The 16,775-nt window shown below is 33.0% G+C and overlaps 1 protein-coding gene across 9 annotated transcripts in view; it reads right to left on the bottom strand.

Annotated features, from left to right (window-relative positions):
- KTN1 (kinectin 1) overlaps positions 1-16,775 on the bottom strand; it is an 89,394-nt gene that overhangs the window by 33,299 nt on the left and 39,320 nt on the right. For 5 of the 9 annotated variants that reach the window (XM_019725778.2, XM_019725774.2, XM_019725776.2 and 2 more), the window contains exons 10-24: positions 16,149-16,236; positions 13,332-13,498; positions 12,893-12,961; positions 11,463-11,500; positions 10,688-10,778; positions 10,251-10,319; positions 9,694-9,731; positions 9,458-9,539; positions 8,657-8,725; positions 3,521-3,555; positions 3,021-3,111; positions 2,276-2,344; positions 1,614-1,651; positions 840-930; positions 621-689 (exon numbers count right to left, since the gene is read on the bottom strand). In XM_019725778.2, coding sequence (XP_019581337.2) covers positions 621-689; positions 840-930; positions 1,614-1,651; positions 2,276-2,344; positions 3,021-3,111; positions 3,521-3,555; positions 8,657-8,725; positions 9,458-9,539; positions 9,694-9,731; positions 10,251-10,319; positions 10,688-10,778; positions 11,463-11,500; positions 12,893-12,961; positions 13,332-13,498; positions 16,149-16,236 — 1,104 coding nt within the window. The remainder of the gene's footprint in view (positions 1-620; positions 690-839; positions 931-1,613; positions 1,652-2,275; positions 2,345-3,020; positions 3,112-3,520; positions 3,556-8,656; positions 8,726-9,457; positions 9,540-9,693; positions 9,732-10,250; positions 10,320-10,687; positions 10,779-11,462; positions 11,501-12,892; positions 12,962-13,331; positions 13,499-16,148; positions 16,237-16,775) is intronic. The other 4 variants (XM_074327442.1, XM_074327441.1, XM_019725777.2 and 1 more) reach the window with 1 other exon arrangement.

The raw sequence follows: 16,775 nt of genomic DNA on the forward strand, positions 1-16,775 counted from the left end.
GACCTCTCAATCTATGTATTAAAAGAGTATGATCTTTTCATCATACCCTGTTCGTTCAACACATTATCTCCAATCACTACCATAGTGCTTTGACAAGTAGGAGGAACTCAATAAATATTGTTGAGTGAATCTACTGGATGAATGAATTAATCATCTCTTCCATGCAATCTCACCATTTTATTAATGAAGCCTTATCAGATTAAATTCACCAAAACCCAACTATTTTCAGTAACCATTTCTACCTCGAAATCCCCCAATGAAATCTGTACTTTGTTTTACAGGCAAAGGTTGAGCAATACATATTCTGTCACAAAACATTATGGTCCATGCAGTTAAAAAAAAAAAAAGATTTACCAAAGTGTTTTGTTTTTTTATGTTGGCAAACAAAAATGAATCATTAATACAGAAAACTTTTTAGGAAAGAATCTTTAACAGTTAAAAGATAAAATGATTAAAATATCAAGAACACTTTCTCAAATCAGGCAAAAAAATAAGCACATAACCCAATATACTTACAGCACACTACTAAAAGTTTTTTTCTGAGTAACGAAAAAAACCAAGTAGCTCATAAATTCACATACACTAACAAATCTATCATGCTATGGCTCTGAGATTTTTACCTGTTGAGCCTTTTCAAGCTGGGTATTTCCTATTTCTTCTTTTAGAGCCTCTATTTCCTGTTTCAAATCCTTGACAATGACAAAACAAGACAAGATTGGACAATGGAAACACAGAAATTGACATAAAATGCAATGTACAGATGAACACATGAAATTTAATGGTATTCACTAAAGTTGATAAACAAAAAAACAAACACATAGTTTTCTATCTCCCAATACCTGAATAGTTTTCTCCTTATTAGCAACTTTGAGAAGTTCAGCTTCCAGAAGCTCTTCCACAGACTTGATCTTTCCATCTTTTTCATGGATCCTTAGATAAACACAGTATTAAACTTAAGTAGAAATCACCAGTGCCACCAATTACAATATAAAATAGCACCAAATCATAAATAAGCTCACCAAATGAACTCTCCCCATTTAAGTAAAATAGCAATATATCTTGCAGACACACGGGGAAAAAATACTTAAAGCTCTTCCTAAATGAGAATCAGTCACTACCAAATGGCTGAAGCCTGTGCACACAAGAAGCTGGTGACGTGCTTCAAAAGTACACAGGAAATTTAAGATCTGTACCCTGAAGAACACTAAGGAGAATCAAGCTCCTCTCAATAATACTGGCTTCTAGGGCTCTGAAAGCTGTAGCAGAACTTACACACAATTACGGCATCTAACTTTACAGATGCCTCAGAAAGAGGTGCAAGCAAGGAACTGACTTCTCTATTCAATAAAACCTGTTCTTTAACAGCTCCTACCACAGAAACAGAAAATTAATAATTCAATGCCGCAAGTTAAGAAAATAAATGGAATTCTGAAAATAAATTTTTTAACTATCATGTTGCACTGGAAAAGCACAACTTAACCCGTCAATGAAAAATCTGGCTGAAGGTTAATCTAACATACATCAGCTATCTCAACTACACAACACCAGATTTATCAACACTAAGAAAAATGGACCAAAAGAGAAAGATCAAGTTTAATAATGTCATTACTTACACTTTCTTAAGTTCTTCAACTAGAGATGCAAAAGAAACCTGGAAATATGAAGGTATACTGCTTAGTAATTTGCTCAAAATATAAATGAGTCAGAAACAGGGATGTATGTTTTCTTTAAATTTTCCACTACACCAAAATCCAAATGGGAAAAGTAAACCCAGGTATTAATTCTCTCTAGATTTTTTTAATGTCATAATTATGAAAAAGAAAAGCACTTTGAAAGTAAGCAGCTTCAAAGCTATCATGGTAAGTGTGGGCCAAAAGAAAAATCAACAGATAGATGTTGAAATTATTGAATTAATATTTCTAACCAAAGAGAAAATACAACTAAAAGATCACCTAATTTCAGACAGTGCTTTCTACTATTATTTAGTGTCTTATCTGATATGTGTATACTCAACACCTTTCATCATTGCTGTAAGAAGCAATGGCATCCTAGCCAGAGTACTCCACCTAGTGCTTGGGATACATCAGCATCCAATACTGATAATCAGTCTCTATTACAGATAATCAAGTCACTAATCATGCACAGATTAAATCCGTAATTGAAAATTAACATGTTGGAGAAGGGAGGAATAAACAACAGACTTGCTAAGTCTGAATATAAGAGGTTTGTCCATTGTTTAAAAGAAAATGGTTGCAGGATCTACTAAAAACATTACCTGATCATTTTGTTTAGCCTTTAAGTCCTGAACTTCTTTGGTCAGAGATGAATTTTCTGTTCTTATTGCCTTTTTCAAAGACATATAAACACAACATACTTTTATTTTCCGAAAAAATAGCTAGCTTCAAAACAAACTAGCTTGTCATTTTTCTTTAGCTGCTTCTTTCTCTCTGGAAGGCCCAGAAATCTCACTTCTTTCATATGTCTATAGCTGTGTAACTTCTAGAGCTAGCCCAACGGATTTTTAATTCAATTATCCCCACAAGTATTTCTGTTTCCACAACCTCCCAATACATAGCATACCACTTGTCACTTTAAACTCAAATACATCGTTTATTTTTTTCCAGTAACCCTATCTATCCTAATCAAGTTAGTTAATGATAATTATAAAATAGAACTGCAGTCTCTCCTTCTCTGGCCTCCAATACTATTTCATGAACTTATGAAGTCTGCTAGTTATCATTTGGTTATAATTTGCGCATGAGTGGAGGTGGGAAAATATATACTACAAACCTTAACAACAGTAACTGCTTAATTAAGGGAATGAAAGCTACAATCAACTATGCATTTTTGTATTTCTAATAAAGTTTTAAATTTAATGAAAAAAATCATATAAAGTCACAAAATGTGAATAACTAACATGAAGTTTAAAAGCTATGGGAAAAATCTTACACAAATTACAGTGAAACCCCTTCATGTTCATTAAATAACCACAAGAAAAACAAATCTACAAAATGCTTTACATTCAGTTCCTCTTCTTTAGTGGCCACCTGAATAAGTCCAGTTTCAAGTAATTCTTCCACAGTCTTCAACTTCTCATCTTTTTCTTGAATGCTGAAATTATAAATTTTAAAAACTGTATGAACTATTTTTCAAGGTAAATAAATGAATGGTATCATTCATGAATGTTCTCCGTGGATCAACTCCTGTGTCTATCATTCCATAACAAACTTGTAATTCTAGAAACGTTTCTCAGGATCTAAGGGTTATTTACTCTTTACCGGTAAGTAAATGCACACATGCATTCAAGTAATGCATGCTTACATGCTGGCCTAAACAAATAAATCATTGTCACACATGACACCCACAAACCTAATGTAATCCCTAATCAACGGTACCACTCTGCCATTATGAAATGCAAAAAGAATTTTAAAAATCTAGATTAACCTAGTTAGTAATTCTGTTACCTCAAATTTGGTAGAAGTGTCATTAAAACATAAAAAAGAAAATTTTAAACTCTTACCATTTTTCCATTTGTTCCACAACATCTTTATTAGGCTAAAATAAAAATCACCAAAAAAAGTTTAATTTTACCAAATTTGCATGACATAAAACTAGTTTAGAAATAGAATGCTACTATGAAAATTGTTTAGTTTTCATCAGAGCCAAAATTTAGGAAGATGATCCATAGTTGAAGACTGCTAATAATTAAAGAATTAATTTATATAACACAAGACAGAAGAGAAGCAGCTATACAAAAGACAGAAAAAGTATAAAATAAGCTGGCAAAATGAATTAGTATGCTATGAATAATTTTTTAATTACTATAAAAGAAAATCTTAAGGATAAGAAGAGAATCTGCCTTACTTCCTTTACATTAATTCAATTCTTCAAATATAAAAATTCCGAGGTTCTAAGGCCTCACAGATCAGGAAGGAGGCTTTGTTCTTTCTTTTTATAAAATGATTTTTTTAATTGTCAAAACTTTCAAAAGGTGTAACATATATAATAGACAGGTGCATAAATCCTGTGTACAATTCAATGAATTATTATATAACCACCACCAAGACTAATACATAGAATACTTTCAAATTGCAGAAACAACACATGAACACATTCTCCTTGCAAAGCATTAAAACATGCCATGTAAGATAACCCTGCCTTTGACCCCTTCCTGCCATCCCCACAGATACAAAAGTACCCACTGTCATAATTCATTGTGTGTCCAGAAGCAGGGCTTTCCCCTAAGCGTTCCCAGGCCTTCAGGCAACTAAGCACCCTGGCAAAACAGACCTGGGGTCCTTTTCCTTGAACATTCTCTTCCATCCATTCCCACCTGCTCTCTCCTAATTTCACTAGTTTCTTAATTTATTTCCAATGTTATCTGAACTATTTTTCACAAACACTATTAATTTTTCCATTGCCAAATCCAAATCCCAAGATTCCACTTACATATTTCTAAAATCAACCCCCTTTTCTTCAATGCCCGAAGTTAGGCTCTCAGCTTTACTCATTTCAAATATCACAATACTCTTATAATTCTTCCCACTGCCTCTAGTCCACAGGATTATTTTGTGAGTACAGTTAGAACTTCCAAATGGGAAAAAATTTTCCTACCATCAGAAAGGAGATAGGAGCTGTCAAACGTACATTAAATCAGGTTTATAAACTGAATAATAAACCATGCAACAGGTTTATAAATTTTCCATTAAGATGGTTTTTGTCCATCTTTATAAATACCATCTCACATAAATACAACACAAAATTTGTAACTAGGTAAGGTGATGGATGTTAACTATACTTATTGTGGTGATCATTTTGCAATATACACAAATTGAGTCATTATGTTGTAAACCTAAAACTAATATGTTATATGTCAATTATAGCAAAAAAAAAAAAAAAAAAGACAACACTATTAAGTCCAAGTTTATCTGCACCTTAATCATTTAGTTGTATTTTACCTTTAGTCCTACATACTTCTCCACTATATAAATACAAACAGCTCACTGTCACCAGAGTGATCTGTCTAAAATGCTAGACAAAACATACTTACTCCTTCTTACAACACCCTTCAGTGGCTCACCCACATGCTAAATCAAGTTCACGGTCCTTACACAGCATACAAAGTCCTTCATGATTAGCCCTAGTGAACCTATATTCCTTGTACTTCATACTTTGCACTTTAGCAATGCTCTGAATATGCCAATTTTGCCACACACTGCCATAACTTTTAACACTATCCCCCACTTCAGCCTGATTGCCCCTTAGCTGTTTGGGAAATTCATGGCCATTTTTCAAAACCAGGTTTAATTGTCCCCTCTCTCTGGTGCCTCTTTACCCTCACTCTCTTTCCAAAAGAATTATCTCTTCTTCCTAACCTGTACAAACAGTTCAAGAATTTTACTCATCACATTTTCCTGTATTACACATCTATCTCCACTCTAAGCCATATTCTTGACGACAGGAACCAAGTCTCATTATTTCTGTAGCTTCAGCATGTAGCATAGTTCCTAGCATGCTCATTAGTAAATATTTAATTAAGTGGATTTCTTTTAACAAGGTCAAATTTTAACAAATACACTTTGGTCAGTTGCTCATTGAATATCCAACTGCACAAAACTGACCAGCTTATCATCTATCCAACATTTTTACTTTATACATTATTGGTCTAATCTAATCCAATTTTTTCCTCCCTAGGTGATTTTTAAAACTACGTCTTATATAATCATTTATTCTTCTGCAATAAAATACAACCAGGCAGCAGGGCAGAGAAAAAACTTCCTACTCCTGTAATTTTTACTTAATAATCTTGATCTTAAAATTCTACTAGAGTGACAATAAAAAAAGGCATGCTGCTCCTTTGCTAAAAAGTCAAGATGTTCCAAAAAAAAAGACATCTAAGAACCCTCCCCCCAAAAAATGTTTTATTCTAAATAAATGAGATTTTAATAACTGATTTATGTGTATATCACCCATCCACAGGCCTATATGCATTTACATTTAAAATGTTTTATTCTAAATAAATGAGATTTTAATAACTGATTTATGTGTATCACCCATCCACAGGCCTATATGCATTTACATTTAAGTCTTCATTTAAGACTTCCCTTCTTTAGTGTATAAACATGTTACCTGGTATTTGTTTTCTTTCTGCTTCCTACATCTCAAGAAACAACAACTTGGCACCATTATTGGTTTCTGCTTCAATAAACTCAATCTTTTCCTCCAGGATAAAAATCCATGGGGAAAAAGGACTGAATGGTTTTAGATAACTAAACTGTTCATCTCTCAACTGTCACTTGGAATTCTGAATGCTGGGTGGGGAGGGGTTAAATAAAGGTGGAAATGAAAAAATTAAAAGTACATTAATCTTTATCTCTTCTTTCATTAGTAATAGCAATAAAAATGACCAGAAAAAAGGCAAAAAGATGGTTCTTTGGTCTGCCCAGGTGAGACAGATAAGTCAGAACTATAATCAAAACATCAGTCATATGTTTTCTATACTATTTAAAAAAAACAACAAAAAACAGCTTTCAGAAAAAGAGAAAAATTCTAAGAATTACCAAAGAGCAAATATTAAATTAGTGCCACAAAATGAGGTTCTACTCTTACCAAATAATTCATTTAAATAAATCAAAAAATGTGGCTATAATTATAAAATTATTTCTTGATATATCTGATGAAAAGGAATAAAAACAACAAATAACCCAGAAAAAAAAATGTGGCTATAATATTTTGTTCTGTGGACTATTTATAAAACTTTATACAACTATTCTTCATTTAAAAAATCCATCTCATGCTAAAAGTTGTTATTTTAACAGTATCTAAAAGTACACAGAAACCTCACAGTGGATAAAAGGCTGACTCAATAAAGTCAAGAAATTAGAAGATTTTTAAAAAATTCTTTTTAATATTTGTATTATTAACTTCCACATGTGATAGTTTTGCATAAGCTATTAGAATGGCAATTCTTACGGCATCATATTATCTTTAAAGAACAGAAAATTTTAAACCTAAGTACGCGTTACCAGCACCTCTAATATTGGAATTTAAAGACAGATTCAGAAGCATTTGTTTTATTACCCATGAAGTTAGTTTTACAAAGTTTAAAACTGTATACATATATTGGAATAGATGTTCCAGAATGCTGATCACAAACTCACAAAAACTACATTCTGCTTTTCTGGGTAAGAATTAACACAACCAAAAAACATCTACCATACTTAATCTAATCCAACTCATCAATGTTATCTCACAACTGGTATTTTATGTAACACTAGAAAGTAAAAATTCTGCCAACTAACTGTAACTAGAGACTATAAGATATATCAAGACTTCAGAGATGGTAAATTAAGGGGTAGGAAAAAAGCTTACAATTCATAAAATATCATCTCTCTTATAAGCTATACCGTAACAAAGGGAAATAAGAATAAGATTTAAAAATTAAATACCATTTTAGGATTACAGTGACATGAAGTCATGTTATTGCTCTAAATATCATTTGTTCAGCATTTTCTCCTCTATTATCTTTAGTTTGCAAGGGTAAAGCACATACAAAGTAAAAAAGATTATGCAAAGCACTTAATATCGTATTGAAGTGGGGAGAAGAATGGATTATTTTTTGACAAGTAAACAGATGTTAACAAAATACTTCCACAGTATTTGGCACAGCAACTTACACCAATTCAATACCTGCATATATGAGAATTTTAAAATTAAACAGAAAGCATGCACCTGCTAAAGGAAGTGCTATCATTTGCAATAACTTACATTTCAGCTTCTAATAAAAGTATGTTCCAAAAATTTAATGGTATTAGAGAAACATGCAAAGCTTCTGTTTTAATGTGTCATCTAATATCAAGAGTCTCTAGAATGCTTATAAACAATGCAATTAGAAAAGTTCTGCAGAAGGGTATGAAGGCAACTCTTAGGAACAGACACAGAATGGACATTGCCTGGAGTTCTAGTTTATGGAGGGAGCCATGCTTATTCAGGCTGCTACAGTTCTGATGGTTTGCTATAAATACAGAAAAAAAGTATGATGGCAGTAGGGGGTGGAAATGAGACAGAAAACATAAATGTTCTAAGGGAAAAGAATTAAGGTTTAAGATGCCTGCTAAATGCAAAGCACTAGGCTAAGCACTATACATAAAATTCCCCATTTAAATCTACCAAGCTTATGATGTAAATAAAATGTGAGAGACTTGGAACGAGAGGTCTCAGAAAGGTTAAGCAATTTGATCAACATCACTCTGCTTTAAGTGCTGGTAGTAAGTTTCAAACCCATTCTTCTCTTTTAAAGAAATCATGCTGCCTTAGAGAAAGGGAGGCTGCAAAAGTCTAAGGACTCTTATCCTGACAGCCAGGTGTATCAAAATGACTTTAAAAATTCTGTTTATGTATCCTATTACACTTTCTTTTTTAAATTTTTTTGTGGAACGTGCTTATAAATAGTTTAGCATTAACTTCCTCTCAGGAAGAAAAATTGTATTTTCCGTAATTTAGGTATTTGCTAAGCACAAGATGAATAGAAATGCAATTAAAAGACATATCTATACTTAAGCCAAACTTCTCAAAATGAATGAGTTGGTTACTATTTGAGAACCAGATCTTGTTATATATTGGATAATTCTACCTTGTAACTCATGAAAAGCCTTACCTGTTCAGAAACAAGAGTCTGTAGCTTCTGAACTTCTAATTGTAATGCTTTGTTTTGGTCATTTAGAATCTGGAAGAAAGAATCGCAATTTAACGTTTTATTAGAAAAGGTAACAAAGCAATCATTTGAATGGGTTTTTGAAAAAAATCAAACCCATATTATTGCTTTAAGGACCAATAAAGTGACAGGCAAATTACATACTGACGTAAGAATATAAATCTCACATGGCTCCATGTTTCACAGTTTCAATGAATATATTCCAGAGTATAGGAATGCAGTACTAGTATAAAGTATACGTACAATGACCTCTAAAACCATCGTTTCTACCAGCCCCCTAATTCAGTCATGTGGTTTCTCCCAAAACAGTGTTAACCCTGTGCTTGGAACGGTTTCATGTGTATTTCAAAGAGCTGAACAGTTTGTGTCAGTGGAATTCTAGGAAATTCCTGCTTTTATAAGTGAGTACTTATAGGATTCCTATTAAATAAAAGGTTAAAAAAAAAAAGCAAATCATATTACATGCAGAGATGCAACTTGGCCCTGCGCCCACAATAGAGGCAGATAAAACCATCCCAAACTACCAACTAAAAGCTATAGAGAAACATTTGGGGCAAAACAAATTTCAAAAGTCTTATTATAAGAAGAGATAAACTAAGACAATCTAGGCCAAAAGTTTATGATAAAATTCATTCTTTGTATAAGCCCCAAATAAACTATAGAAACACTATTTCAGAGTGATTAAAACTGAAAACTATACTAGGTTGCTCAAAAAAAGCTGAGTTGAAAAGCTTAATCACACACCTTAAATTCTTCCATTTTGTTTGAAATTGCACATTGTAGCTGCTCTTCAAGCAATCTTATTTTATCATCCTTAACATGAACGCTATGAGGAAAAAAATCAATTAGAATACTTCATTTATTCAGAAAGCTTACACAAATTACGTGTACAACTACCAGTTAAAAGCAGCAGTATTTTCTGCAATTATACTTGAACATAAATGTATGAATGGCTCCTTGTACAGCAATACTTTAATCACCTTTTTTGCATCTTGTCCAGTTCATGTGCAGCAGCAGCCTGTGTTTGGAAGGAGATGAGAATTATATCATTTCTCAGGAAGCACTCAAAACTATTCTTTCACTTATTTTTACATATTAAAAAGTTACATTTTCATATAGTGGGAGTAAAGTTAAAGCAATATCATACATTGCTATAATATTTTTTTCTGTCCAGTATTTTGTACTTCTTAATGATCAATTTGTATCCTAAAAAAAGATACATCTTTTCTATTTAAATGAGAGAAGGCTAAAACAAATCAGTACATTAAGAACGTTTTAATTGTTCCTGTGATATCTCACAAGTGATCAGTGCATTGGCTCAAACATTAACTTCAACATGAAAATAGTTAACTTCTAGGTGGGTTGTGAGAGTCATAGTCAAATAGAAGAGGCTTTCAATGACACACCATGTAGCCAGAAACAAGTAACCATTATATTTACTATCTACATGAATAAATTAGGGCTTGTAACACCAATGAAAATAAGTACAAATGAACTGAAATTCTGAGGTAAATGATCAAAAGCAATAAAAATCTACCTGTTCATTTGCCAGGGCCTGTAATTTTTGCACTTCAGCTTTTAATAAGAAATTCATATTCTGTATATCCTAGAACAAGAAAGAAAACAGATTTAGAAATATTTAATATAGCTGACATTGAAGTTTGTAAAATATCTCCTCTATTTAAGCAAAGGTCTCAGAGCAAAGGTCTCAAATTACAATTTCTTAAATCAGAAAGAGAAACAATCAATTCCCGTTATTTAGCATATTTTTCAAATTATTGTGAATTATATTGTGTGAGAAAAACCCTTGTTTTTTCTTAAAAGGTAAAAAAAGATTTTGTAGTTTAGAAAAGAGACACTTTTCAAATAAGTTCTAGAGTATTTTCCATTCTTCACAGAAACTTAAACTGATTATAAGATAAGGGTAATTCAATGCCTATAAAATACTGCAGCCACTTATAATAATTACTGTACCTTAAGTTCCTCCTCTTTACTTGTTAAATGATCATGTTCATTTGCTAAAGAATCTTCAGTCTGTTTTATCTGCTTATCCTTTTCTGCAATCCTTTAACAGGAAATAATTTGTACATTCAATCAACATTTAGAAGTCAAGTCAAAGGATTAAAAGCCTTAAAAACGGTCATCCTTACTTAGTAGTTTCTCATGTAACTGTATTTTACATTTTTACAGTCCTTTTCCGTAGTAATTACTGTCATATGCATTACTACAACTCCTGAAACTATCTACCCCTATTTTAAAATTTAAGGTCAGATAAGTAATTTTTTTAAGCTCATAAGCCTGGCAATGTCAAAAACAGATTTCAGGGCTTCTGAACTCAAGTGATCCATGTCTATGCAATTATACGATACACACACACAAAACACAGAACTTTGTTTTGGGCATACCACCGTATAGTTAGATACAGAATAGCTACAACTACTTATTAGACACAAAAAGTAATTTACTTACACTGATCTCAAATCACAAGTATCTCTTCCACATAACTGCTAAAGCCAAACGAAAACAAATTTCCCCAATTTTTTTTGCGATAAAGACAGAAAAACACAGAATGTGTAACAGGGACCCAACTCACTGGGGAGGAGGAGAGGAGCAAAAGCTGCTCCAAATCTAGTTGAGAGGATTTTCTGAACAAGTTAGAATATAAAGTTAATCATAAGTGTTGAATCTAACAGGTATCAGTTAATAGTAACTAAGCAATTAGAAGAGAGGTGTAGAAAGGCAGGCTTACACTTTATGTAATTCTTCTGCTAGAACTGAAGCAGAGGTCTAAGAAAGAAAAACAGTGTCAACAAAAAAGCACTTAAGAGAAAGTTTAAAAGTTGCACAATAATTATCACAACAAAGCTTTAAAAATTAAAAGAAATTAATATATATAAAGTTGTTATAGCAGTATCTGGCCCATGATGAGTGCTCAATAAATAGTAGCTATTATTCTGAAAGCAAATTTGATCACCAACAACCAGTATTAGGGAACTACATATTATAAGACATTTTAAATAAAAGAAGTTGACAGGTCTGGAAACTATGTAACTGACAAGCAACAAAACATAGAAAAAACAGCCACAAAGTCCATTTTTCATCCCTGTGCTTCTTTTCCTTAGTAAGAACTTCCAATAATGAAATGGTACAGTTCATGATTAAGACAAAATTGTTTGGTAATACCTATGCTCATCTTTACTTTTTAAAAGGTATTTATAGCACTAAGTATTTAATTCCTGATAAATTTTCTAGAGCTACCTCTTAGCTAATAACTCGAGCTCAATCCAATTATCCAATTTGAATTGATGATTTACATATACAGCCATACACACAAACATCTTTTCCTCTATTAAATAATTTTCCCCAATTAATTTTACCCTATAGTTTCTACACAGAAAGCAATTAGAAAAAAAAAATGTTTACAATCTCAAAGATTTGGGACTTTGAACTTGAATGAACCTTAAAAGTAAGTTTTTAATATTAAAACTATTTTTTATACAGAAAGGGGACTTCTATTCTAGGCTAATACTCTTTCTACAATTCTTAAAGTTCAGCAATTGAAATTGAAATTCATACTATCTATATTACAGAAACAAGTTAAGTACTTGGAAGTTTTTTCTCAACATTGTATTATGTTCTAAAGACTCAATATATCTATTATCTGTATCTATCTATCATGTTATATAACAACATCGCCCAAGAAAAACAGGTCTTATAATACCACTTGCAAAACTCTGGAAGGTTTCCGCACTCACTAAACTGAAATATAAATCTTGAAATGATCCTTTTGCATGTATACTCTGAGAGTTATGGTTAACATACTGCTACTACCTGAGGGTATATATAGTTTTCCTTTATGGCTAGCAATATTTAGTGAACACTTAATACATAAACCCCTATTCTTGACACCATTTCACTAATTCCTCCAGTTTTGTGATAGGATTGTGGACATTTTTTCCTCTGATAAAAACTGTCTAACCCACCTCCCCATTAGCTGGATTTGGACTTCTTAGTGTTTTCCCACAGCACTGTATATAATCAAATGTTTAGCACTCAGGATCATCAATGTTGATTCACTGACTAGTCTCCCAACTACTAATCCCATGCTTGGCACTCACATGGTTATTTACACACCTAGGAAGCTATTAGTAATAATAAGCCATAAGAAAGCACCATTACCTGGGCTGCTATCTGGGAATGAAATTGTTGAATTTGAGCTTTCAAAGCCTCATTCTGCTCCAAAACATCCTTTCATAAATAGCAATCAAAAAAGGAAAGGGGGAAAAAGTGTGCTGTTAACAAATATACCAATGCATGTGAACAAAATGAGTTACAGGTATATGTTTTTCTTTAAAAAGGCATTCTTAGGTTCCGAAAGGCATCATTTTAAAACAAAGACTGGGTATTCTTTTCTGAGACTTAATTTACAAGGTAGAAATTAAGAATAGGTTGCACTGGTCCTAATCTAAAACAAAAACCAGAAGACTATGGGTGAGGTAATCTTTGAATACATATTCAAACACACTATATTGTGACAACTGCTCAACTATTAAGTTTTAATTACTCATCACCAACCCAACCACTGTTCACTCTTACTTTTTAAAAGAAAATTAGATACCTGAACTTGTATTTGTAGAGACTCTTCTTTCTCCACCCTTTTTTGTTCTGATTCCATTAACTGTATTAGTCTTTGCTCCAACTGCTGTTTTGATACCAAGGTATCTGTAAGCTTACTATGCAGACTCTGTACTTCATTTTCTTTGGCCACAAATTTACTCTGTAAATCTGTAACAAAATACTGCATTATACAAAGTTCTCTTCCTTCGCCTGGTTACTGCCACTCCTCTGTAGTGGAGGCATTATCTCCTCTAGAAACCCCCCTTGAATCTCTCCTCTGCTTCCCCTCCTGCATATGGCTCTCCTGAAGAGCCTATACTTACTTTTAATCATAGTACCTGCCACACTGTACTAATCCATCTCTTCTCCCAGCTTTCTGAAAACAGAGATTACCTTTTCTCTATATCCAGAGCTGTGCCCAAGGCTTGGCACACAGAACACATTCAATAAATGTGTTAACTGAATAGTACATGGATGTTTAAAACTGTTATACCATTTCTTGAAAGCATTTTTTATTTCCCCACAGATACTTTAGTAAGTATTTTAATAAGTTATTCAGTGAATTTCTTATCAATTCCCTGTACGCTTCTACCTGGAAAACAAAGAAAGATGCTGAAGGCTGACAAATCTCCTGGTATAAAATAAAGTAAAACTTTTCTCTGTCTGTTTCTCTTAGCAATAACCCCAAAACAACAAAGAAAATGAGAAACAAACACAAACTATCTGATGAAATCAGAAAACAAATATAACTCCAACTCACAAGAAATTAAAACAAAGTGAATGGAAAGATGATCACTAACTTGGCAGAGACAAGGAAAGGGAAAGTATTCCAGAAACCCAGAATGATGCAGGAAACGGAGGTACCAGGTATTATGAGAGCTGCCTCGTGGCCCCATAACACAGTCATGTTGGGGGCAGGGTGAGGGAGGGAGACGACACAACACACATGATGAGGACGAGACACGGATCACTACCCTCAAGGATAGAGAGGCAAGTACAGCGAGAAAGAGGAAACGTGTACACTATGTGGGTGTATATGACAGAAGTTTTAAGAAAAGTAAAATGTTACTTCCATAACAAGACACTAAAATCAGAATGGAATACAATTCATAAAAAGAGTTCCTAAAAATGAAACATATAATGGTAATGTCCTGGATTAGAACTCAAAAGAGCATAATATTTCTTACCAGGAACAGTAAAAGTTAAAACACTGAATTAATGCCTTCAAAATTCTGTGGGAAAAATTATTTCCAACCCAGAACTCTAAATCCAGTCAAAATGCCAATCAAGCATGAAAACTAGAAAGAATAAAAACATTTTCAGATACAAAAGGCCTCAACAAATGTACTTCAAGGCATACTCTTGTGAAGCTACTAAATGATATGCCATTAAATGAGGGAGGAAAGCAAGAAATATGGTAGTGACACAGGATCCAGAGAACAGGATAGAGAGACTAAAGAAAGTCTCAGAAAGATAGCTATGGAGCCAACCTAGAGAGCAACAAGTACTGGAACAGGAAGACTGACAACTCCAGAGGGACAGCCCCAGGAAACACAGTTAGGTTCTCCAGTATCTACTGTGTTGAGAGGCTAGGAAAGGTGAAAGGGTTAGAGTTAACCACAAGTAAAATTTTAAACAATAAAACAAAGATCAAGCAACTTAAAAACATAAAGCAATAATTAGCGCCAGGAAAACTTAAAAAAAATATTGCTCAAGAAAAGAATTGCCATTTTATTGTTTATCTTGGCTCAGCACTGAGTACAGAGTCATAATGATATAAACAATGACTACTGATATAATCAAAGTACGCAGAACCGTATCAGGAGAATGAGAGGGTGGGAGGAATGGTGCAAGAATGTCACGCCCTCATTTTCTATAACAGAAAGTCAACAGATGCCTATCAAGAGATAGCAGTATAAATAATATGCCTAGTTAGAAATATGATAGAAAACACTAAAAGCAAAAGTAACTGCTTCTGGTCAAAGTGAGGTTTTACTGTTTATAGTTATAGTTTATAGTTATATATATAGTTTATAGTTCCAATTCTTTTGGCAAAATTCGTGTGTACTTTGTTGATAAAATACTAATTTTAAAAATAAGCTAATGTATCTTAACAAAAATATAAACTTCATATATAATACAAAGAAAAATGTCTTCAAATATCTTGGGTATATTTAAATATTGAACCGAAAGGAAATAACTAGGGGTGAAAAACAAAAAAATCAGAGGAAATTAAAGGTCTAAAGAGCCAAATCTGCACCATCTCTCCTATTGTTTAAAACCTTATTTTATTAGTTTACTGCCTCTTTTATGGGAGAAAGGGAATAGTGAAGACATAAATAATACACATGATACAAGCTCCGTTATCTCCCAGATGGATTCATCAAATTAAGGTAAGTAGTGGAAGTAAGTGTGTAAGTAGTAGGCAGTTTTAAATGAACTAACTGATGGTAATGCTCTCGCTGTTTTTCTCTTCATAATATAAGAAGTGAGTTCTTCCTTAGAAACAAAATATAAAATGAAAAGTTGATCAAGGAATCAAAGGGAATAAATAACTACAGAAAGGAAACACATATAGGCTCCCATTACCCTATTATGGACTATAATTTTATCGGCAACTTAATGCTTCAGACAAAGCTGGTACTTATTTTTAAAACCCTAAGAAATATTAAATAACTACAGATACTGCAAAATGTAAAAGCTATTTTTACTGAGCTATAACCAAAATGCCAGATTACACTTTCTCCATATACAGAGAGGGGAGAAAATGTTACCCAGAATTATACACTTAATTTACATGAGCACCTCTTCCCTTTACCTTGCTGTGCTGCTTCATGCTCTGCTGTTCTCTTCCTGATATAGCTCTGAACTTCTTCCCATCTTCTCTCAGCTTCTTGTAGTTGAACCTGGAGAAAGCATTATTCAGCACAAACACAGGATCGTAATCTTTAAAAAAAAAGTATCCTCTACCTTTACTGTTGTGTCATAAACCCACTTAGTCCAACGACTAGTCTACATTTGAATAAGGCAAATATGCCTAGCTTGATAACATGCACTGATATTATCAGCCACAGACATTCTACCCTCCAAAAATACAGGACTTACAGATTGGAGATTATTTCAGAAACAATATTTGTGCTGGTGGATCAATATAGCTACTACTATGTATATATCTCATCCACTCAGCTATAATCTGTTTTCCATTCATCTTCCTTCAGCTGATAGGTTTTCAAAAGACAGGATGGTATCTTTATTGCTAAATCTCAGTAGGTACTACCTAAAATTTGTATTTTGAGGTAAGGTACAATACTTTAATCTTTAACGTCATTTAGTTACTTATCCATATCCACAGAGAACTTTCATATTTATAAATGCCAGCAGAAAGCACACCAAAACCAGCAAGTCAAATATTAAATAAAAGAAAGGACAATTATATCAATCTCCC

Source organism: Rhinolophus sinicus, linkage group LG03 (genome assembly GCF_036562045.2).
Source record: "Rhinolophus sinicus isolate RSC01 linkage group LG03, ASM3656204v1, whole genome shotgun sequence".
Lineage (NCBI taxonomy): Eukaryota > Metazoa > Chordata > Mammalia > Chiroptera > Rhinolophidae > Rhinolophus > Rhinolophus sinicus.